This window comes from Indicator indicator, chromosome 3 (genome assembly GCF_027791375.1).
Source record: "Indicator indicator isolate 239-I01 chromosome 3, UM_Iind_1.1, whole genome shotgun sequence".
In the NCBI taxonomy this organism is placed as follows: domain Eukaryota; kingdom Metazoa; phylum Chordata; class Aves; order Piciformes; family Indicatoridae; genus Indicator; species Indicator indicator.
The window spans coordinates 22,141,425-22,166,503 of record NC_072012.1 but is presented as its reverse complement, the minus strand read 5'-3'; the positions used below and the strand labels follow the sequence as shown (position 1 = coordinate 22,166,503).

At 40.7% G+C, this 25,079-nt stretch overlaps 1 protein-coding gene across 1 annotated transcript in view; it reads right to left on the bottom strand.

Annotated features, from left to right (window-relative positions):
- Positions 1–25,079, bottom strand: part of MAGI2 (membrane associated guanylate kinase, WW and PDZ domain containing 2) — a 646,435-nt gene that overhangs the window by 226,405 nt on the left and 394,951 nt on the right. The window contains exon 4 of the mRNA XM_054399405.1: positions 2,654–2,869. Within this exon, the coding sequence (XP_054255380.1) occupies positions 2,654–2,869 (216 nt within the window). The remainder of the gene's footprint in view (positions 1–2,653; positions 2,870–25,079) is intronic.

Genomic DNA, 25,079 nt, shown 5'->3' with positions numbered 1-25,079 from the left:
TAAATATCTGAGAGGTGGGTGTCAAGATGAAGGTGCCAGGCTCTTTTTTGTGGTGCCCAGTGATAGGACAAGGGACAATGGATACAATCTAGAACACACGAAGTTCCACCTCAATATGAGAGAAACTTCATGGTGAGGGTGACAGAGCCCTGCAGAAGGCTGCCCAGAGAGGTTGTGGAATGTGCTTCTCTGTAGACTTTCAAAATCTGACTGGATGTGTGCCTGTGTGATCTGCCCTAGGTGACCCTGCTTTGTCAAGGGGGTTGGACTTGATCTCTGGAGATCCCTTCCAACCCCTACCATTCTGTGATTAGAAAGCACAAATTAACACAAAAGAGTTTTGGATCACGGTTGAGTATCTCTAGTTTGTCTATATACAACTGAGGGAAATCTGATGGCCTCTGAAGAAAGCAAGGTCTGTGGAAGTGAATTAATGAAAGACTGATTCTTACTAATAAAGCTCAAGAGATGCACAGATTCTCTCAACAGACACTGAAAAGCGATCTGAAAAATCAGACAAAGCACAAATATCTCTGCAACTATAAACGTCACTTATTGGTCTGATAAAGAGGGGTTTGTTTTCTTCAGATCCATGTTAGATTAGTTACTATTTCAACCTACCAGTCCTAGGTGTTACAGCAGCCACTTTGAGTTGCCAGACTGATACTTTTGGCAGTTAGTAAGCCATAAAGTAAGCCATCTATAAAAAAACATATCAAAGTTGAGGATGTCCCAAGACTACCATTAGAAGTGAAGCATTTAAAATAAAGTATGCTTGCTAAAAGCACTTTTTCTTGATAAAAACTAGATTGCTCCCTCCACCAAGAATGAATAAATTTAACATACTGTTTTTATCAGATTGTTCTAAGACACAAAGGATGAATGCACACACATTTCAGAGGTAGCTAAGGCTCTGTCAGATCACAGATAAAACAACTGCAGTTGAGGGTCCGTGGGAGCTGCAGTGCCTAACAAAACAACACAGCATGTATGTATAGCGCTGCTTTGCTACAATCCCTGAAGTCCTCAATCAGTGTAACTGAACAAAACCCTGCTTATGAAACCATGAGAGCCAACACAGGCACTGCTTGTTCTGCTAGCCCCACCTACAGGAATTACTTTGTGAGGGGTGAGGAGGGGGAGGGGGGTCTATCTTCCATTGATGCTCAGGGATTTCATTTTGTAAGACAGTACATGCCAGTGCCTGTTTCTCGGGTGCTGCCTAGTTATGATTCACATAGAATGTGCCTGGGAAAGGCAAATTCGAGGTGTACAATCCAAGGAGAAAATCAGGTAAACACTGCCTCTTGATCCAGTTTGAGCTAAAACACATTGGCCTGGAAATCGTTCCTGTGTTATGTGGCACATTCTGGATAACTACAAAGCACAATCTTTCTAATGATTTCTACGATACACATCAGAGACCAAACCCTGCCTTTGCCTCTTTTGCTGTAGAAGTATCCTGGCAACGGAGCCAGTGCTGATGTTTTATGTAAGGATTTCTGGGCTTCATCCTTTTCTACTTAGCTGTGTAGGAAAGGCAATAAGCATCAGAGCATTGCTGACAGATGCAATGCTGTCTTGCTGGAAGGCAAGGGCAAGGCTCATACAGCATGTGAAAGCAATGGCCAGGGAGTAATGCTGCAGCCCTTTGGTGAGGCAGGAGGGGAGAATGAGATCTTCTCTCATTCCCTCACTCCCTACCACCTCCCTTGCACGTGGGGACGGATTGTGCACATGGATTTGCCCTTACACATAATGTAAAGTAATTATCATTACAGATATCTAAGTCCATAATTTGTGTCTGAATTTCTTTGTTCACCAAAAAGGATGCACAGAGTTATTTCTCAGAAAGATATAATAGTCTGAGCTTGAGTAACTCGAACAATTAAAAGATAATTTCTTAAATGGCATTTCTAAACAAAAATGATTTGAGGACTGCAAAATGATGACTTGCTAAAATGTTGAAGAGGAAGCTGTTTACCTGCTTGGGAAAAGGTTGGAGTGCTCTCACTCAGGATACCAGCCAGGATCTTGAGCCCTTTTTTTTTCTGAAGAATTATGATCCAAGGGTTAAAACAGCTGCTTTTTATGACTAGACATCTGAAATCTCTATCAGCTTTATGCAGGCTCTGGAACATTGCTAAAAGAGTTCTTCCTAATAGTATTGCCAGTAAACTTCATGGGCACTGCCACGTGTTCATTAATATGATAACATTACTCTTCTTCAAGACTGCTAAGATTTCTTAACAGCTTACAACAGTTGATTTCATAAAGTAGTGAACCTAGAGTCCTTCCATAGTTGGTGGAGAGAAGCAGTCATTTGTGATTGATTTCCTAACCTAGCAATCTAAGGCAGGTCACATGAACTGTATTCAGAAAGTGGGTATTTTTCTCTTTTATCTGTAAAGAGGGTTCAAAACGATTAGTTCAGAAACAGCTGACTTCATGGTAGCTGAGGTAAGTGAGATGACTCCCAAAACAGAGGTAATTGGGTTCAGACTTCAGAGAAATCCTGTTCTTGGGGATTCCGGGCTTTCAATCTAGCAAGGACACCGTTACTTGGACACGCATATTGTCACTACAGAAGGAGGTACCTGAGGACTCTCTGAATATGAGAAAAGGATTGCAAAGCAAAAAAGGAAGAACCGACCTGGTGTTACTGTCACATCATTTCCATTGAGCACAGGTCTTTCTTCCTCTTCCTCCTCTGGTGGTTCAATACCAGTCTTCTCCATATTGCTCACAGACTTATTCCTTTTACGTTTGCCTTCAGCCCCGGGAGTGGCTCCTGGGAGGATCTGATCTGTTACATTTAACAGCAGTGGAGCCGGTTCGGCTGGAGGCTTTGGAGTGCCGTAGTAGTTGTCTGCAAAGAAGAGAAAAGGAGTAACATAAATGTGCAGAAATACACATGCTGCTACTGCTTCTGTTTTAAGATTAACAGGATTATGTAAAGCAGGATCTGGTTCAGCAGCTAATATCAAGATTGGTTCAAAATGCTTTCTGTGAAGTTAAATATTCACCTTTGATGAAATGGGAATTGATTTTCTTGGTGGTATCACCAGTGATAAAATCATGCTTACAATAACACTTTCATGCAGGCCAGAAGGAAAATCCTATCCTAGGCTGCATAAAGAGGAGTGTGGCCAGCAGGGCAAGAGAAGGGATTCTGCCCCTTTACCCTGCTCTGGCAAGACCCCACCGCGAATCTAGGGTCCCCATCGTTAGAAGGACACATTGCTGTTGGAGCGAGTCCTTAGGAGGGCCACAAAGATGGGCCAAGGACAGGAGCACTTCTGCTATTAGGATAGGTGGAGGGAGCGAAAGTTGTTCAGGTTAGAGAAGACAAGACTATGGGGTGGACCTTCTAGCTGCCTTCCACAACATGAAGGGATCCTACAGGAAGGCTGGAGAGGGACAAGCAATAGGACAAGGGGGAATGGTTTGAAGTTGAGGGAGAGTAGGTTTAGACTGGATCTCAGGAAGAAGTTCTTCAGTATGAGGGTGGTGAGACTCTGGAACAGGCTGCCCATGGACGTTGTGGATGCCTACTGCCTGGAAGTGTTCAAGGCCAGGCTGGATGAGGCCTTGAGCATCCAAATCTAGTTGAGAGGTGTTCCTGCCCAAGGTGCCATTCTGTGGTTCTATGATTCTTGAAACTAACAGGGTAAGTTAACATTCTCATTCAAACACCTGATAAATAAGCAGTTTCCTTATTTCAAACTTATTTCAAGTTTTGTCACTTTCATGCAACAATGTCAATTTCTGAAAGATCAAAAGGGCTATAAAAGTATTGGCTATTCACTAAGGTATGTGATTTTCACACCTTCAAATTGTTTCACAAATTAGAAAGTAAATAATCATGCAATGATTCAGAGATTTGCAGGTTTCAGTAATGCCTGCACTATCTCACACTTCCTATTTGTCAAATTTGTGCTATTCATGAGTTCCAGATTTATAATAGTTGATGTTAATATATCTTCAAAGAAAGTTAGATTCTTATTCTTGAGGACTTAAAATTAACTCAAAGAACTAAGAAATTCTGAGAAGACTTAAGATGGCTGACAGACTGCCTTTTATTTGTCTCCTATGAAACTTCTGGCAACTTCCTCTGAATCATCTCCTTTCTGTCAGAAGAATTAACAGATTAGATGGACCATCTTACCTATCATTATTTGTATGACTGCATTTCTAGCACATCTGGAGTCAAAACTGGTTTTGTACTGGCACCACTGATTTAAAAGTGAATTTTTCATTATTAGTTGCTATCCATCTATCATTGGTCTATCAATCCTTAAAATTTATCCATAAGCACAGCAAATAAAAATAAGAAACTTGTCTACAGGTATTAACATAATCAGTGTATTTCTCTCATAAAGCCTCAGGCATTATCACATCTAGGTATAATGCAGAGACTAAATGTTTAAACACCATAACTTTTGTTGCAATGATGGTTGGAAAGTATCTGGCAACAAGAGCTATTTTTCATTTTTCCTGAACAAAGGACAGTACTGGCTCAAGGTGTTGTTGTGGAAACACTAATTATAAGCCACTGAAGTTCAGCTTCTTGTAAGTACAAAAAGCACACCTAAGAAATAATTTGAATTGTGTTTCATATAAAAAAAGGAATTAAACAAAAAAACCCCAACCAACCCACCACAAAAAAACACACCAAAAAAGAAAGCTTACTACCAGAAAACATAAATCCCATGTTCATTGGCAGCCAAAACCCCCAGCAGTTAGGAGCTTTATAAAAAAAAGAATGGACCACAAACCAGAAAACACCCTTACAGCATTATACAGAACCCTTCCTTTTGTATACTTCCTGCTGTTCTGGTACTTGCCTCAAAAATTACATGAGGGATCTAAAGAACGGCAATTAAAGCTTGGAACTGCTTAAATTGATTTTGAGTTTTCATCTTGAAAAAGGGACAACCAAAGGAGGATATGGCAGACACATATAAAATCAGGGGAACCCTGGGAAACTGCCTAGAAAATAAATGAATGGATGCTTGGCTTCTCACTACATGAGAACAGGATGCCCAATGAGATCAGCAAGTTCAAAATAAGCAAAAGAAGTGTTTTTTTTCTTTTTCCACACAGCATAGGAGAATAATGGCATTCATTGTCAGATGCTGCCAGTGTCATAAGCACAGTCAAAAAGCAATGATACAAAGTTATAGAAGAAAAAAAAAAAACAAAACCATGAAAACCTATTAAAGATATAACAAAAGTCATTGAAGTGTAGAATGCATTTCTGCACTCCTTCCCCGTTGTGTTTTGCCTTAATATCCACCAAGGAGCAGTAGCAGAGACAGGGTACAGGGCTAGAATTGACCATAGAATCACAGAATGGCTTAGTCTGGAAGTGACCTCAGAGATCATCTACATCAAACATCCCTGTCATGGGCAGGGATGCCTATCAACTACACCTGTTTTTTCAAGGCCTCATCCAGCCTGGCCTTGAACACCCCCAGGGAGGAGACACCCACAACCTCCCTGGGCAGTCTGTTCCAGAGTCTCACCACCCTCATACTGAAGAATTTTTGACTAAGATCCAGTCTAACCCTACCCTTCAAACCATTCCCGCTTGTCCTGTCTCTAGACACCCTTATGAAAAGCCCCTCTTCAGCCTTCCTGTAGGATGCCTTCAGGTATTGGAATGCATCTAGAAGGTCCCTCCCATAAGTGTTCTCTTCTCCAGGCTGTACAACCACAGCTCCCTCAGCCTATCCTCATAGCAGAGGTGTTCCAGCCCTTGGATTATCTTCGTAGCCCTCCTCTGGACTTGCTCCAAAAGCTCTGTGTCCTTCTCACACTGAGGACACCAGAACTGGATGCAGTATTTGAGGTGGGGTCTCACCAGAGCAGAGTGAAGGGGCAGAATCCCCTTCTCTTGACCTGCTTGACTCAGTGCAGCTGCTCTCTTACTCAGGTGCCTCCTCACTATACTTAAAAAAATGTGTGCATGTTCCACTGCCACACCAGAACAAGTTCAAGAGGTCACTTGAAACCAGCAGGTTAAGCTAAGCTCTTTGCACTGGACCTGACCAAATGCTTTCGTACAGCCAGGCAGTGCAAAATATCTATTTAATTGCTGAAAAACTACCACTGCTTAATACATCTTGCTACTGTGCCAAATTGCCTCAGTGTTCCCAGCCTGTTTCTGAGGGACGCTGAACACTGAAGATGGTCTAACCCAACCCAACCTTTGACTGTTGCCAAAACGTCTTGGAAGCCATAACAGAGTTACAATTGCCAAGTAGTTCTCACCACCTCTAAGCTACCTGATTCTGTAAAGAGTCAGATGAAATTACTTGGCAATTTAGCCCTGATGATAGAGACCAGATCAGGAAGTCAAAGAGATAGAAGCAGCAGAAAAAGGAGAAAATGAGGATGACAAAACAGTTATTTTTGTTCTTAACCTCAGATCCCATATGTCAGGAGGCAAGACTTACTATTTTAAGACTTTTATTTTAGTGATGACCATGCAATAGATCCTAACTTGCTTCCTGAGAAGAGGTAAACCCTTACGGAAGAAAAAAAAAAAAGGCAAAGTATTTGAGTGGTGGTAAAGAAACCAAAGAACTGTCTTGCTGAAATGCTACCAAGACTCAGCTCTCCTGAGAGCCACTGATTTGCATGACATGCAGTGATCCACTTACTGGACACAATTGTAAATGTGTCTTTCACTACACTACAGGGACTGACCTACCTGCAGTTTCCTCTGCCTAGCATCACTCACCTTTACCAGCAGTGCCCCCAGCCCCTCTCTTTCTGTGAGGAAAGAACCCAAAACATAGCACAGAGTGGACATCACAGGGAAGGGAGAGGAGGGCTTTTTTGACAGTGCTACGTCCCTGGCTGTGGAGGAAGATGTACTTTAGCTCTTGGCACTGGCTACCCTGAGCCATCAGAATGTGGAAAAAGGGGCTTACTGTTGGGATAGCCCTTGGCTCCTGAAACTTGACTGATCTCATCTAAGAAATGAAAAACTCTAGTTTGAAAATGTAAGTATTATGAAAATTAAAAGTGGTGATGAGGAATTAAGAAGTTTTAGTAAGAACGAACAATCAGACAGAAAATGAAAGGTGTGCCAGAGCCAAAAGCTTTTCATATGAGTACTTTCAAGTATGGTGTGACTCAAATTCTGAGCCCAGAATGAGACAGACATTCCTTCTTGCACTTATTTTTAGAGTGGGATGAAACAATACCCAGATACAAAAACATCCCTGCTTCTGCTTATTCAGCACCCTCATTTAGATTGATCTGCCTGCACTGTTTATATAACTGAATTGCTGAAGCATCAGTCAAAATTGTGTGAATCAGCCACAACTTAGGAAATGAAAGACAAACCTTATTTATCAGTTATTAGAACAATAACTGCAAATGTTGTGATGAATGTTAAGTTTCTACATATTACTTCTGTGGCACTCATTAGAGGCAATAAATTAAGGGAAAAGTCTCTGAGGTCTAATTGTTGTCTGGATATAAGGATTACATTTGATGTTTTAACAACTCACAAACAAATACATGGAAAAATAACAGTTTGCAATGGTCTACAGAGGTTTAGGTGGGCAGAAATTAGCTTAATTTTTAATTAAAATAATAACATCCATGAATGTGACAATTTCATTTAATTCACAGATTCTGTGATTTGATTCAAAGCTGCATTTGTTTATGACTGGAGGCCTACTGCATGTATCAAGAAGCATCTGTTTATAAACTATGCCTCTTTATAATTAATGTCCAGATGGAGATCAGGGACAAGTGGTGTCCTTCAGAGTCTCTGTTGGGACCAGTACTGTTTACTATTTTCATCAATGACAAGGAGGGATCAAGTACCTCAGCAAGTTTGCAGACAACACCAAGCTGACCAGTGTGGTTGACACACCTGAGGGATGGGAATATCATCCAGAGTGACCTGGACAAGCTTGAGAAATGGGCCTGTGTGAACCTCACGAGGTTCAATGAATCCAAACGAAAGCTCTTGCACATGGGCTGGAGTACCATAAATACATAAATACATCAGCATAAATACAGGCTGGGGGATGAAGGGATTGAGAGTAGCCCTGCAGAGAAGGACTGGTGGATGAAAATCTGGACATGACCAGTAATATGAGCTTGCAGCCCACAATGACAATCACATCCTGGTCTACATCAAAAGAAGCATGGCCAGCAGTTTGAGGGAGGTAATTTTCCCCCTCTTATCTGCCCTGCTAAGATCGCACCTGGAGTACTGCATTCAGCTCAGGAGTCCTCAGCACAAGAAAGATGTGGTGCTGGAGCATGTCCAGAGGAAGGCCACAAAAATGATCAGAAGGATGGAACACTTCTGTGAGGAAAGGCTGAGAGTTGAGATGTTGTTCAGCCTGGAGAAAAGAAGGCTTTGTGAGACCTTACTGTAGCCTTTTAATGTTCAAAGGGGCTTATAAGAAAGACAGGGACAAACTTTCCAGCAGGGCCTGTTGCAACAGGACAAGAGGTAATGGTTTTACTGAAAGAGGGTAGATTCAGTTCACCAGAGAGGGTGGTGAAACACTAGCACACAGTGTCCAAAGATACATAGATGGCCCATCCCTGAAAACATTCAAGGTCAGCTTGGATGGGGCTCTGTGTAATGTGATGCAGTTAAACATGTCCCCACTCAATGCAAGGGAGGTTGGACTAGATGGCCTTTAAAGGTCCCTTCCACCCCAAACTATTGAGTGATTCTATTCTAAACAAAGGTGTCTGAACATCATCTAAACTATAGTAGGGAACAAACAAAGCTCCCAGATTTTTGAAACAACAACAAAAAGAGTTCTCAAACCACCTACAGCAGCCCACAGCCTGCAAGCCCTGGCATGCCATGTTCATGCCTACTGCAGTCTCGAGTCCATGCATTGAGCATTCTTTGGATGAAAATTTAAGTGTAGGTTTCTAGCAACCTCCTCAAGGACAAAACAATGCTTGTGGTTTTGTTCTTGCTTAGAGCAGGCCCAACAACCTGGCAGTGTAAGCAGCAGAGTAAGATCATAGGTGGTTGGCAGTCTTTCAAACATTGCATTACATCTTCACAACCAATGCAGCTCAGGTGAACGGGTTGTAGAGATCTTTGAAGGATTTGGTATTATGTGCAACGGGTGTTGAGGACAGTCTCACTAGAGGAAGGACACCGAGGTGCTGGAGCATGTTCAGAGAAGGGCAATGAGGCTTGTAAAGGACCTGGAGTACATGGCCTATGAGGAATTTCAGAAGGAACTGGGTTGTTCAGTCTAAACAAGAGGAGGTTGAAGGGAGGCCTCATTGCTCTTTCCCAGAGGCGCAGCGTCTTCTTCTTGGTGGCAAGAGGCAGGACTAGAGAAAACGGTTACAAGCTGTGCAAAGGGAGGTTCAGGATAGATACTAGGAAATATTTCTTCACTGAAAGGGTTCTCAAAAATTGGAATGGTCTGCCCAGGGCAGTAGTGGAGACACCATCCCAGCAGGTGTTTGAGGGCTGTGTGGAGCCAATGCTTAGGGACATGGTTTAGTGGTGACCTTGCAGTGCTGGGTTCAGGGTTGGACTGGATGATCCTTGGAGGCCTCTTCCAACTGGATGTATTCTGTGATCTTAAATGCGGGCTCCCTTGTGTAGACCTCTAGGAGCAAACCATACAGCATCTCCATGCTCTCACTTCACTGTGCTGTCAGATCCAGACATCGCTTTGCTGTGGAAGCACACTCGATGAGTTGGCATCTTCTAAAATTATTTAATTACAGCATTTCTGGTCATCTGTCCAGGTTGTCCAGGGTATTCTTCTGCATGTTTTGAAATGTTCAAACAAGTACAGAATATTTTAAAACTGAAAAATCCCTTTCTCAAAAAAAAAAACCAACTTATAAAATTCACAAAGAGAACACCAGTACATAGACATTGTTAAAATATAATTAGTAATGTATTTTAACAAAGTTCAAGGCAATTACCACCTCCTTAAGAAAACCTTGCAAACTTCTTTTCACCCACTCGCCCTGAGTGAGTAATTTATTTTGATGGTGACTATCCTATAATTAGGAGTTTTTAAATCTTTGCTGTAAGGTTGGTTAAGCAGATTTTGTTCTTGGCTTCATACATTTTCATGACGTTTTTTGCAATGGTGCTTGGTGGATCCAAGTTGCAGGACTCAGTGTTGTGCCAGAGTAAGTGGAGTTAAAAATGAAGCCTTCTAAAGCCTTTAGATCTTAGATTTACACTAGGATTATTTAAACTCATGATCTTGTGTCATTAAGATGGTAAAGAAGCCAGAAAAGGCTGTAGTTCAGATCTCTGAGGATTTAGGGAAAATAAGCTTATTAAATACAGATTTGTGATTATGTTTTTTAACAAAAGCTTTGAAGGTCTATTGCATTCTCTGAAATATTTACAAGCAGTTATACTTTTACTAACATCTTTACTGGTACTTCTGGTTTCTCTACTTTCAGACAAAGACTGAAGATCCCAGAGAAGTCTTTGCTCTCCTTTTTCTAACTAAGTATTGGAAAGTGGATTGCTCAGTTCTCTGAGCCTTGCTGTTATATTAGTGTCTGAATTAAAAATACAAATTAAAATTTATTTAATTTGGGAGTGCTGTTAGAATGAGTTACGCAAGATACACAGAACTCCTTCTATGCTTGTGGGTTGTAGAGATCCCCAGGGCTACTTGTTATAAAGTCTGCTTTTTACCCTTCATGGTTTCTAGCTGTATTGGGCCTCAGCTAAGGCTAAAGCTACTCAGAAGGAATATTTTCCAGAGATCTTGGAATTCTGCTAGAACAGAGGGGTCAGAGTTACTGCCCATCATACCCAACAAACACTCGACATTTTCTGGCAGGGACTATCCAGCTGTTGCCCAGCCACAGTTCAATTTTTGATGATTTGTGTTGCCACTACACTTCCTCAGGCAGAATTCTAATTTGGGTTGGTCTCTGCCAGCTTCTGCTAACAGACAGATATGCTAACTTCTGTGTCAGCTAATGACATTTTAATAACTAGCTTCAGGATTGTCTATTCATCTGCATTAAAATTAAATCACTAATTATAGCTGTGGATTCTTGCCCAAGTATTTTCTGGACCCCAACAAATGGAGTACCAGAGAAAGCTTGGAAATTCATAAATACAGGAATGGAGATGGTTGGCCTGTCAAACCTGTTAGGGGTTGGAAGGGACCTCCAAACACTATGGAGCCCTACCAGAGCAGGATCATCTAGGGCAGGTCACACAGAAACACATCCAGGTGGGTTTTGAAAGTTTCCAGAGAAGGAAACTCCACAACCTCTGTGGGAAGCCTGCTGCAGGGCTCTGTCACCTTCACAACAAAGAAGTGTCTCTCTTCAGTAATTTTCTTTACCTGGAATTACTGTGAGTCTGTGAGAAATATTTGTGTTTTCTGACAACTTCTTAAGTGAAGAACCAATAGGGAATATATGATTTTTTTTTTCCCCCACATTGTGCAAGATGACTATCCAGGACAGCCTGCGGAGGTGGTCTTAGGCACACAAGGCAAGGATTCCCTATGTATATCTACAGCTGGCAAGGTAACTTTCTCTGCCAGCAGCTTGAAAAAAAAAACAAAACATATAAAAACAGATTGGCTATAAGGATCTCTTTTCTTCTTCCATAAAGAATTTTGAAGAAAATGTCAGATGAAATGAACAGTCTAGAGTGCCTCCTTGAGGTTACCAAGGAAGTTGAAGATTCCAACTACAACCCAGAGAAAATACCACTGTGGAATTGTAGAAGGCTTTTAAAATAAACCTAAACTCCTATTAAAAAAAAAAAAAAAAAAAAAAAAAAAGAAGGAAACAGTACCAATCAAATCAGAAGAGGGGGCACTGATCAAGCATCTTGTCTCAGACAAACGACAGATCAGGAAAATCTCAGGACTATGTAGACATCTACAATACACATTTTGAAGTAAAATTTACCTTATTTCTCTTCCCCTACATTTTCACATGGATCTGTGGCAACTGTGGATTAATTTAACACGTGGGTAATCTCCAAAAAAAATCTGGTATAGTAACTCTTCTTGAAACTCATTTCCATTTTTAATTCAAAACTTAATCTGGAATACTTAAGAATTTCTATAGTTTAATTAACAATGAATGCAGGTGATTAATCTCACTGCCCTTCCACTTCTTACCTTATCTTGTATGTAAACTTTGTGTTTATTTACTTTAATCACATCCCTTCTTTTTTGCCACCTTATTACATAGCTTCATTTGATCTGTAAAACTGAAAGACCTTTGATTTATTATAGGAACTTTATAATTTTCTTTGCTTTTCTCAATGTCTTTTCTTTCTGTCTTTTTTTTCCTTATGAAAATCTGGACCAATACCATAAGAAATAAAGTTCTTAAATATATTACTGAACATTTGCATTACACATTAATCTGTTCCTTCCATAAGCTGCCTCCCATCTATGCTTTCCAGTTAAATAAACACTGGCCTTCTACTGCCTCTTTGTTTCAGCCACAAGAAAATGGCCAAGAGGTAACAAGAAAGTGTCATCTCCACAGTGGGAACCTGGGCATTTTGCCATGCACACAAGTCATATTACTCCTTCTCTGAGCATGGATAGGACTGCAGTAAAGCATGTGGGATGTAGGTGCTTCCCACTCATTTCTCAACCATGACAGAATTCAGGCACAAATAGACACTTTGGTCCCAAGGCCATGATGGTCACTGCATACTCAGAAATGGAGAAATGCAGCAGATGCCAGTGCTGACTGAAAAGTTAGAGGAGCCTATGGTTCAAATTTTGCCCTTAAGTGGGCAAAGAAAGATAAATACTAATGGAATTTACACCAGTGAGAGCTGTAGATTTGGATGACCAACAACAGAAACAGTGGCTGTAAAGACAAAGAGAGCTTTTACTTCATTTCTCTAAGATGACATCTAATAATTACCTGAAGACAGCTAGACAAATAATTGAAACCACAGGCAGAGTAAATGAATTGTCATTCAATAGGTTGACTCCTTAAATAGCTTCAACTGAAAAAATCAAACAAACAAATAAAGAAACCAAACTAAAAAACACAAATGAAAAAACAGCTGACAGATAAGGACTTTTTTGTTCTCTGTCAAGGACAGCCAAATATTTTTGATGCGTGGTCTGCACAGCCATTGCTGATAGAAGCCAAAATGCCAAGTGTCCAAGTGTTTCTTATTTCTCACTTATTCACTGACATGCTGTGTTGCCTCAGGCTACTTTTTTTGTTTGCTGTCCTTCTTTTGGCCACCTGCTTCATTTCAGATCCTAAAATCCTGTTATGGATACAAGACTTTTCTGCTTTGTCATGGATACCTACTGACTCTGCCTTGTGAGCCAGTGAAAGCAACAAAGAGAATTAAACACACAAACATTTGGCTCTTTGTGACTTCATTTTTGAACACTGCATCTGATAAAAATTCTCTGGTAATGCTAAGCACCAGTCAGATCCTAAGGGAAAGATGGAGGTTTAGAATCAGAGAATGGCTTTGGTTGGAAGGGACCTCAGAGATTCCCCCCAAAGTCTTCTCTATGCTGAACGACCCAACCTCCCTCACCAGTCAACACTGCTCTGAAGAAAAAAAAAAAAAAAGTAGTCAGTTTTCTAGATGGAAATTCTTTAGGTAAAAGATGTATCTGTGAATGAAGGAATCATTCAAAGCGTGCAGTAACACTGTGCTTTAAAGACTGATACAATTATACATGTTCTTCCTGTGAAATAAAGAAATCATAATCTGATTCCAATTGTATCATATGGCTCTGGCTCAGTGGTTTAACCATAACAAAATCTTTAGACAAGACCTGCGTATTCCATGACCTTCATCCAACTACCCTCTCATAGTCACCAATAGCAAAGCTGATTCTCTATTCACCTCAGCATAAATGATACACTTCCAGTGAAGTTAATCGATGTACTACATTACAAAGAAAGGCAAAGTTCAAGCACTTCAAAATTCTGTGAGACAAAACAGAGGTTTTGTGATCCTTGAGTGATTACTTCTGACACAATTCCCTGTATTTACTCTTGTAAATAGCAAATAATTTATCTTTAATTTTCATTCTGGAAAGTTAATTGTTGAGAAGAGTCACAAACTAGTGACAACCTTGAACACTTATGCAACACATCACATCTCAAACTGCTTCAGTAATATAAACCAATTAAGCTGTCGTTATGATTTATGCTAAGGGAGACAAGAAATCTATAAACAAAGTCAAACAGAGATGCAGGGCTCCAAACTGCACTTCTGTGAATTTCAAATCACAGAAACATCTTAGGGACATAGAACACAGGGGACTAGGCTAATTCTGGGTATTGGCAGATAAAACCATGGAGCAGAGAGAGTAACAGCTAATACATTATTAGCTGGTTACTGAGGAATGGTGACTGCTTTCTATATGCAACACAGAACGCTCAAGCACACTGCTTGGCTAACTAAGCATTATCAGCTATGTCATTCATCACTGCAAACAGCTATCATTCATTACATCATTAATGACTTTCGTGAGATATCTGATGTACAATGCAATAGCCCCTGGCAGATCTGTCTAAATCGATAACCAAAGGGCAATTAAAATCAGTACCCATACCAGACTACTAGATGGTTTAAGGAGGAATATCAGTGCTGCTGGCTCCTTTTAAAAGCACATTGTTAACATTAGAGGCATAAATGTTAATTAGAGTAATGACTTCATTCAGCATTTTCTTTTCTACCAGGCATTTTGGATCAGAATCCAGCTCCTCTGTTTGAAAGGGCAAGTTCTTTTTAATTAGGACAGCTACTCCATTGACACAAGTAATAAATGAGACAAGAGATAAAGGTCTTATCCACCAAATTTGTCCATTTTTCTTACTTTATTTCTGTGTACCATTCAGTATTTCAGGGAAAAACCCAACAGTTTTAATTGGGGGGGGGGGGGGAATAATTCTTTGAAGGTTAATGTACACCTTTTACAAACATTTCTTTGCAGCTCTGATATTCTCATATGGTCATTTTGGAGGTAAATTCTTCTCCTTGCATGCTTGAGTAGGCAGAGCAGTAGCTGTAGGTCATTGCTATTCCACTGGATCATCCCCCTAAGGCAGGGGTCTGTGCCAGAGTGAGACTAGTTAAGGAAAAGCTTCAAAGACTATTTAATTTCAAGCCTTCTCTGCTTTTGTGCATCTCTCACCCTTCAATCATGTTCTGACCCTGTCAGCACACAAGCATGCAACCAGGAGAGGACAGGCTGCTCTTAGCAACGGAAAGGCCCCATGTGACTGGTGCTGACCTGAGATTCAAAGAAAAGGGTTTGATTTGAACCTGGAGAAATCAGAAGAGTGGATAGAAGTGGGGAAAAAAGTGTGGGGTGGGGAGAAAGAGCAAGGAACACACGACTGCACTGGAAAGGCAGGAAAGCTTCTCCTTCATCATTCTTGCCTCAACTGGAAAAGCTTTCAAAAGGCCACTGCCACATTTCCCTCTTAAAAGTCAGGATGCATTACTACAGAGGAGGTTGGATTCTTACCAGTTTGGTTCCTCACAATATTTCTTAACTCTGTCCTTTTCACTGATGGGCATCTGTGCGCACCAGGCATACACAGCTACAGCTAATAGACCCAGAGATCATCTTGAGACATCCCTAAGATAAACGTGTCAGACAAGCAGTGATGGGACAGGAAAGCATGTACCCACCAAGGCATGATGGAAGTTATCTATAAAGGTACTACTTTTAATTTGTACCTATGATTCTGAGATAAAAGGCAAATAAGAACATAAAGTTCATGACTGAGGCTGTAATTATACAGTTACTTCACAAGTCTGAGCAGCAGGGTGCAAAGGCTCATCTTGATACTCTCAGACGGCCTGAAGTACCATGGTGCTGCAGAGTCTGAGACTCTGAGACAGGTCACACTCCTGCCCCTTTAGGAGAAAAGGATAAGAAGGGCATGACATGACTTGGACTAGACAAGGGAGTCAGTCGTCAGGTAGTTGATAGGTATAAATTCCTTCTGGATTCTAGTGATGGTCTCTGAGCTTGCAGGGACATGTGTGTGTGCAAAAGCATGATGTAGAGTCCTCTACAGAAAGTAATAACTAGCAGAGGAGATAAGAATAACCTGTGGAGCAACATATGTCTTTTGGCATCAGAAAGGATAGCAACTTATGCAACCAGATGTGTGCATATGTATAAACATAGGTGTGTACACACACATAGTAGTAATGTTGTGCTCATTGAAAATTTCTCATGTACCAACAGGAGAAAGAGTTTCGGAAGGGGTTCTTAACTTGTGCCTAACTTGGTCACCATGACCTGATGGTGGGAATATGGAGAGGCCCTCAAAGAACAATTTAATTGGGCAATAGCAAAAATCCCTTCCTAAGACAAAGCACAGCAAGTAACTCTCCCACTCTGACACAGAGTCGCATTACTGGGGAAAAACAAACAAACAAACAAAATGTCTTTAATCCTATCAATGATAACAAAGATGAACCCCTTCTTTCTAAACCCAGTATATTTCTTGTTCATGCTTATGGACAGTGAACGCTTGGTCCAACTATACTAAACAATTATGGAAAGTCAAAATTGCAAAGTTTATCATTTATTATGAAGTGTACCCAATTCTGCTTATTTGTAAAGAACTTTGATGGTATTGTGGCCAGCTGAAGTTGAATCAGCAACCAGCTCAACCATGTCTAAAGAGCAAGGTTTACAGAATGACAGATTTGCCAGGCTGAAGCCACTACAAGCATCAATGTAACAACAAGATGATGTAGACATTGCTCCTTCAAGTGCACTACTATTCTAATCCAAATTTATAGCAAATCAAAGGAATGCCTAGTTACTACTACAAAATAAGTCAGCAGTGTAAGCCCTGCTATTAATAGTTCTCAGTGCCTGAAGATCAAAGGTGACACAGGCACAGAGAATGCACAGGAATGAGATCCACAGAGAAAAGACAAGATCAATGATTACTGAGCAGGCTGCAAGGAAAAATTTACTGAGCTACTGTCAGCTCTTATTTTTAAGCTGGATGTCCCCTATTAAAAACACCATTCAGAATGATCCTAAGAGCTGCTGCTGTGTGCTGTTCAGAGTGTTGTGTTAGCACACACTACATCAGTGCCATCCTAGTACAAAGTTTTTATGTTTTCTTTGGAAATGTTGAGTTTCTATGCAAATTTTCTGTTCAGAAGTACTAAATCTACTGCTTTTACAGGTGGTCTTTGCCACTACATTCACCAACCTTGCTGAGCAAGGCTTATTTTTGTGTAAGGTTCCCAAAATAGCTTTTGGATGGCAGCAGCATTGCACATTTGGAACAAAATGCAAGGCTGTACCTGACCCCCATCGCTCACTGTCACCCAGTTTGTTACTGGACTCCAGGAGGACCTTAGAGCTGCCTTCCAATACCTGAAGGGATCCTACAGAAGGCTGGAGAGGGACTTTTCATAAGGGTATCTAGCAATAGGACATGGGTTTGAAGCTGAGGCAGAGTAGGTTGAGACCAGATCTAAGGAAGAAGTTCTTCAGTATGAGGGTGGTGTGACTCTGCGAAAGGTTGCCCAGGAATGTTGTGCATGACTCCTCTCTGGGGGTGTTCAAGGCCAGGTTGGAAGCAGCCTCAAGCAGTCAAGTCTAATTGAGATGCATCCCTGCCCATGGCAGGGAGGTTGGAGTAGATGACCTCTGAGGTCCCTTCCAACCTGAGCCATTCTATGATTCCTTATTGATAGTTCACATGAGTACCTCTAGGTGATTGTCTGAAGCAGAGCAGAGGGCTGTCAAGTACAAGCTGCTCTGCTGGCAGATAAAAGGGAGCTAGAGAAAAAAGTGAGGGGTGGGAGAAAGTGCCAGCAAACAGCCAAGGTGGCTGGTTCTCCACCAGGGCACCTGGTGCTGAGGAAGATGTCTGTCAATGCCCCAAAAGAGGAATAAAATCCATCTGTTACACTGATGTAATTAATTCAACTCAAACACTGCACAATGAAGAATGCATTAAAAAAAAAAGACCATTAGGTCTTTTTTGGCTCTAATATTACCTTAACATCCAAATCTTTTGCACTCTAAATCTCTTTTACTTTCCTGTGAGCCTGGATAAAACAAGACATTCCAGGTTAACAGTCAAAAAGGCTTTCTAAATGTAGAACTAAATGTCCTTCAGATGACTGTAAAATATCTTATGGCACACTGCGTGCATTGTGAGATGAAGAACTGCAAATCCAGAAACCTGAATGGTAGACAGTGGATGTAAAAGCTGCATTGAGGAAATATGCAGGGGGGAAAAAAAAATCAGGACTATTTGATTTTGCTACTGCTTCCTCTGACTTGGAAGGAAGATTGGGACAGGTAATTTGACCGCTCATACACCAATCTGCATATTTATGGGACGGAATGCTTTAAACCAGAATTAACAGTGGTTAAAGACCCTTGGACAAAATTGATTCACAGATTGTATGTGAAGAGAGTGAAGTATGGATTGCCATGACTATGTCTGCTTTTGTCACCAGGGTGACATGGTTTATAAACTGCCACGCTGATCAATCTCTTGACTGTATTTTTAGTGAAAATTGAACTTATCTAATTCCTTGCATTTACATTTTTGCAAAAGAACTTTCTACATTGAAGCTTTTGAGTTAAAGCTAACTTAACTACTATGAACCTAGATTACCAGCCAGCAGCTGGTAAACAGAGTCTTGCATGTTATTTGATTTCTACTGCATCTCCAGACGTAGCATTTCATTAGATGAAGCTGAAAAGTTAACATGCAGAACTATTTTCACATAATCATAGAATGTTAGGGGTTGGAAGGAGACTACACAACCTCTTTGGGCAGCCTATTCCAGGAAAAGATTTTTCCTTATGTTCATGTGGAACGTCCTCTGCTCCAGCTTGCACCTGTTGCCCCTTGTCCTATCATTGGATATCACTGAATAGACCCTGGCTCCATCCTACCCACATTACCCTTCACATATTTATAAGCATAAATGAGGTCACCCCTCAGGCTCCTCATCTCCAAGCTAAAGAGACTCAGCTACCACAGCCTTTCCTCAGCAGGGAGATGTTCCACTCCTTTCAGAATTTTTGTGGCTCTTTGCTGGACTCTCTCAAGCAGTTTCCCAGTTCTTGAACTGAGGGGCCCAGAACTGCAGCCTCATCAGGGCAGAGTAGAGGGGAAAGAGATCCTCTCTTGATCTACTCACCACACCCTTTCTAATCCACCCCATCTTGGCCACAAGGGCCAAGCTGGCTGATGGTCATCCTGTTGTCTACCAAGTCTCCCAGGTCCTTTTCCCCAGAGCTGCTCTCTAACAATATACTCATTTTCTATGAGGAAGACTGGCAAGTATTTGTCATTCACCTGCTTATATTTTAAGTCAGAACTGTTGAACTGAGAATATTTTCTTAAATGAACAGAAAACTAGAAGTGAATTGTTTTAGCAAATCTACCCCTAAGATTTCACATACTTGCATCCTGACATTTTTTCTAACTTGGTTTACAGCCTATTAGTAACCATATAATAGAAGAGAACATTTGAATTTAAGAAACATATTTTCAGGGAACTGTTTTGCTCCTTCATGCTTCTCAACTTAAAATTGTTTTCTATACACTCTAAAAATCTCTCTTTAAAACCACTGGTACTTGTTTGAACTGACTGAAAATGAAGCAATTTCCTGGCTGATGATACTCTGCAGAGTGGAATGGGACAGGAAGGACAGCAGGAAAACTAGAGGGATGTTTCCACTAGATGAAGTCAATGCATTACACAGCTACAGTCTACTAGAACACTCTGGCACTGCTACTGTGTTGGGAAGGTGCTGCACTGATAGTGCCAAATACCTCTGGCAATATAAAAGCAGAGAGTGATCCAATATTCCTCAGGATGTGCTGTGCAGATTTTAAATGGGTATTGTACAAGTACAGACTAAACAGACAGCATGCCCTTCTGGGAGAGCCCCATTATGCAGTTGCTAACCATCCATAATTTCATACACCCATGTTCTATGTGCTGTGTGATCTTCAAGCTGAGCATCTGCATCAGACCTGGGTGTAAAGGTACCTGCACAGGCTCCTGGCACGCAGTGGTGTCCCAAATGTTGGTTGCAGCAGAGTGGGAAATGCTGACATCTCTCACATTACCTTCTGGCAATGCCCACTAACCACACTAGCCCCTGATCACACACAGGGTAGCTCTTCACACAAAACTGCCTGCCCCATAATGTCACACTGCCAGGAGTACAGTAGGAACACCAAAACTGCTAGAATGCCCCATCTGCCGTGAATGCTGGGGATCCAAGAATAGATTAACTGATGACACAACCGATGACAAGAGCATTGCACCACAGAATCACAAAATATATCTGAGTGGAAGTAACATCAAAGATCATCCAGTCCAACTTTCAACCCAGCACTGAAGGGTCAACACTAAACCAAGTCTCAGAGCACCAGTTCCACACAATGCTTGAATACCCCCAGGGATGGTGACACCACTGTCCTGGGCAGACCATTAAAATGTTTGAAAACCCTTTCAGTGAAGAAAAATTTCCTAATATCCAGTCTAAATCTAGCCAAGCAAGTCAAAACTTCTGACCTGCGGTTGGAGAGCTGTCTGCCATAGGATGACTCCAGCTCTGATGTCGTCCAGGCTCTTGGCATTTGTACTGTTGGGGATGTGTCAAGACTATGCAATACTCCTTGTGGCAGGGTTCTGTAGGAGCTAGGGCAATCCAAAACAAGCCACCTCTCTTCTTCCCTACAGGAAACTTAATGGGTAAGAGGAGACCACATCCAGCTCCTCAGACTGTAGAATAGCATGGTACCTTTGTGGACATATCCTGCTCTGAACTTCCCTAAATTAGCTACCTGTTGAATAGCTGTCTGCTTTTTAGGAAAAAACAAAACAAAACAAAACAAAACAAAAAAAAAACCAAAAAACCCAAACTAATCTTAGCTTTAAAAATATAACACATGGTAACTCTGGATATCTCATTAATTGCCTTCATTGCTGAAAATGTGCTTGATATCTAATCTGATGAGATACAAGATACATGCAGGGGATCATATTATACTTTGGCTGCAAGACTGAAGAGCTCTCTATTACCTGATATCTGTTTCTGCAAACAAGGGAAAAGTGTGACAAAGTCACCCCTTCAGCTTTACTTTTCTAAGGTAGACAGAATCAGGTCTGAGTATCTCACATAAATCATGTTTTCCAGTCCTTTTAATATTTTCTCCAACTTGTCACCTTCCTGCTTGAACTGCACATACCACATCAACAGTGACAGGCAGGAAAGCTTCAAGCAGCTTCATACACAAAGGTAATGTAACCCTACAGGTCCTGCTGGCCTGGTCATTCACCATGGAGTCATATTTTCTCTTTGCCCTAACACCAGAGCAGGAGCCCACACTCAGTTAATGTGGTTTGCTATGTTCTTAAACCTTTTAATTGTCACTAATTATGATTTAAAACACTACCAGTATAAAAGAGCCCCAGACTAATTGCTTCATAGTAAAAAAACTTTAAGTTTCCAACCTATCGTTTGTTTATATCATCTAATGCAGGTGTCTTTAAATAGATCATCTGTCTTTTTGTACTCACCTCTCCACTCAATAAAGCATCTGTTTACAGATGTTTTGATTTTGGTTTCTAAGACTCTATAACATAAAATTTTTGAGTGCTCAAGGAAGAAGTATCTGCTTATTAAGACTTCTATCAACATTTCATATTACACAAACTCCCTAGATATTTTGACTCTCAGTTAGGCTACCAAAATAATTAGTTATTTATCATCTATGATTTATTTAAATATTTTAAGAAAAATAATTGAAATATTTATACAATATTTATATATTGATACATTATATAACAAATTAAACCAAACTAGATTTTACTCATCTAGTTACACATCCATTCAGGCTGTCAGACACTTCAACATTTGTTTATAGCTATAGAATATGTGCTGTAGTGGAAGAAAGATTGGTATCAGACTTTTAATCATGGAATCATATAATGGTTTGTGTTGGAAGGGACCTCCAAAGATCATCTAGTCCAACCCCCTGCAGTCAGCAGGGACATCCTCCACTAAATCAGGTTGCTCAGAGCCTTGTTGAGATTGACCTTGAATATCTCCAGGGATGGGGCCTCAATCTCATTGTTGATACCATTGATAAAGATATTGAACAGCACTGGTCCCAGTACAGACCCTTGAGTGACACCACTTATTACCTGTTTTAATCTGGACATTGAGCCACTGACCACTAGCCTTTGGATGCAATCACCCAACCAATTCCTTATCCACTAGACAGTTCACCCATCATTTGTTCTGGTTTTTGTTTCTAAACTCATTGTCATTACTCTTCACAAAATACATAGCAAAAGTATGCTTTAAAAAAGGCTTAAAGGACAGAACGGTTGAATACATTAAGCCAGGAAACCCTTCCAGGCATGCAAGGATACAAGTGAAGTTGTACAGACAGCTGTGGGCAGAGGAGGACAGTTCTGGGGAGAGTGACATACTCCAGTCTGATATCCTCCATTCTGCTTAAATGGTGATGCACCGTGAACAGAAAAAGGCATGGGTATTATCCGTGACATGTCTGGAGAGACTCCCATGTCTCTTATATGTATTACCTTTAACATTTCCCTTCAAATTTCTAGTCAGATTTTTAAAAACAAAATAAATCCACTATTTTCAGGTTGCTTTGGAAGCATCCTATATAACTCTTTTTCCAGTTAGAATGGAAGTTTAGGATTTCACTAATTCTACTTTTTATCCATGAAGTTGTCCTTCTGTAAGTCAGGCTCAAAGTGACACTAGTGTCCCATGTACTGAAATAAAAAGTGGTTTCCTAGCAACAGATTCAATCCAAAAGCTCTGGTGATTTTCTCTCTCACTCCTGTACCTTCTTAATGGCTTAAATAATCCAAATAGCAGGGAAAAGTAACATGCATCTGATCTTAGTGAACTGTAATGGCTAGAGACAGCATGAAAGCCAATAAAGGCACCTGTGCTATTTATAAACCAGTAGATCTGATGACTCAGATTCACCAGCATTTGGAATTATTCAGATTATTTTCAGTGAGTAATTTAAGGAGATACTTTATTGGGTCATGCTGTGTGCAAAGTATCCTTACACTACATGTTTACCAGCAGCTTGATCTGATAGGTGCAATATGTAGGGGGCTAAGATAAGCGTAGGTTACACCTTCACAGAGGTGGGAAAAAAAACCTGTAGTTAATTAATGAGCTGTAGAATCAAGTGGCCATTTGGATCCAATGCTCTGAAGAAGGCTCAGATCACTTGGGACCGGTTGGGCCTTAGCAGAATTCTCCCCAGACCTGTCACTCAGGTATCAGTTTTGTCTATTTCTTTTGCATCTCTTAACACTTCACCTCATTCTGTAATGGTCTTTCTGTCTGCAGATGGATTTTTCACATGGCTATGAATGCTGTGGAAAATATCTAGGAAAACAATGACAAAAACAAATTGTAATTGTTTGGGTTGAGCTGTTATCAGTCTGATTTTGTCATCGGACATTCCCAACATTTTTTTGGCATTTACAGTTACAGATTAGTATCAAACTTGACAAGATCCTGTCATCCTTTGATGTAGGTATAGGTGAGGAGGACTGTTTCTTCCTTCCATTCCTGTAGGAACACATAGCATACTGGGGATGCTAAAGGTGAATGAGGTCTTCACAGCTACTTCTACGCCGACCTGTTTTTTCATCGTTTCCAGGAACATCTACCCAAAGTACAAAATAATGCTCCAATTTGTGTAAAAGAAACCCTCTCAAATTCCAGCCATGACTAACTACCAGAGTTCACTCCAGAGTCTGCCTACTTGATGCTAGATAAAACAAAGACCCAAAGGTTACCATCTATAAAAACCGGAAACATTGGTCTATACTCAAGCAGAAAACAGAGCACTCCCAAATCTTCTGATGCTGAATTCTACAACTGTGAGCTAGAGGTATTTGACACACAGCCAAATACTTGTGTGAAATTTTATGTGATAAGCAATGTGTAATTAACAAAACTCTTTGCTAGTTCTTCTGGGACTGAGAGAACATCAAACTATCATTAGCATTCACAGGATGCCAAGACCAAATGTATAAATATTACATTAACAAAACATGAATATAAATGAAAAATGAAACGTGAAACTAGAGCACAGAGTGAATCTAGAAACAATGGGAAATGTCAGAAATGGGGAAATTTTTTTTCACTTGCTGCAACAGAAAGTACAATAGCAGAAGCTGACACTGAATTTGGTAATTTCAGTCCATTTCAATGGGTGGGACTGGGCAACTGATAATATCTGAACATAGGTGTCTACCTTTAAGATATAAACTACCAGGAGAAACAGTGGAGATCAGGATTACAATACAGCTAACTAAATGCAAACACCCTCTGCAGCTTTGGACTCAGTAAGATACCTGGGATATTCCTACAGGACTGGAAGATGTAAAACAAGACCTACAGGAGACATGCCTTTCTGGAAGAGCAGAAGAATGTCCAGTGAGATATGCAATGTCTGCATAACATCAGCATTTGAGCTTGGATCAGAAGCACACATACGATGTGTGCTCTTATGTACCACACATCATCATGCATGTAAAGTCATCTCAGAGTTACATAAACTGTACTCCTTCCTGATGAAAATAACAGAGAATATGTCCCTTGTCCACAAAATGTATTAAAATCTGTGGGACTAGAAGAGAGTACAACCTTCAGGCACCGTGGACACAGTACAGCAGGTCTGCTCCTCTGTTACCATGCCACTGGCTAGCACAAAGACAATCCAGACTTTTCCAAATGACACTGAGTATCTTTAAGCAACTGAAATTCTCTGGTCTAACGCTATGAAAATGTGGGAATGACTTGGTTCAGCCTGAAGTTGACATCTAGTGGCTGATGAGCTGAATCCCTCTTAAGGCTCTTGGCTAGTTAACCGGATTTCATGAAGCAGATGCTTAGATGATGCTTACAGATGCTTCTCTACCCTCCTCGGAACAGGCAGAGGAAGATCACCTAGATGTCGTGGTTCTTCCTTTAACTGTGAAATGACTGAGGACTAAATCAGAACTTTTCTCACAGCAAGAG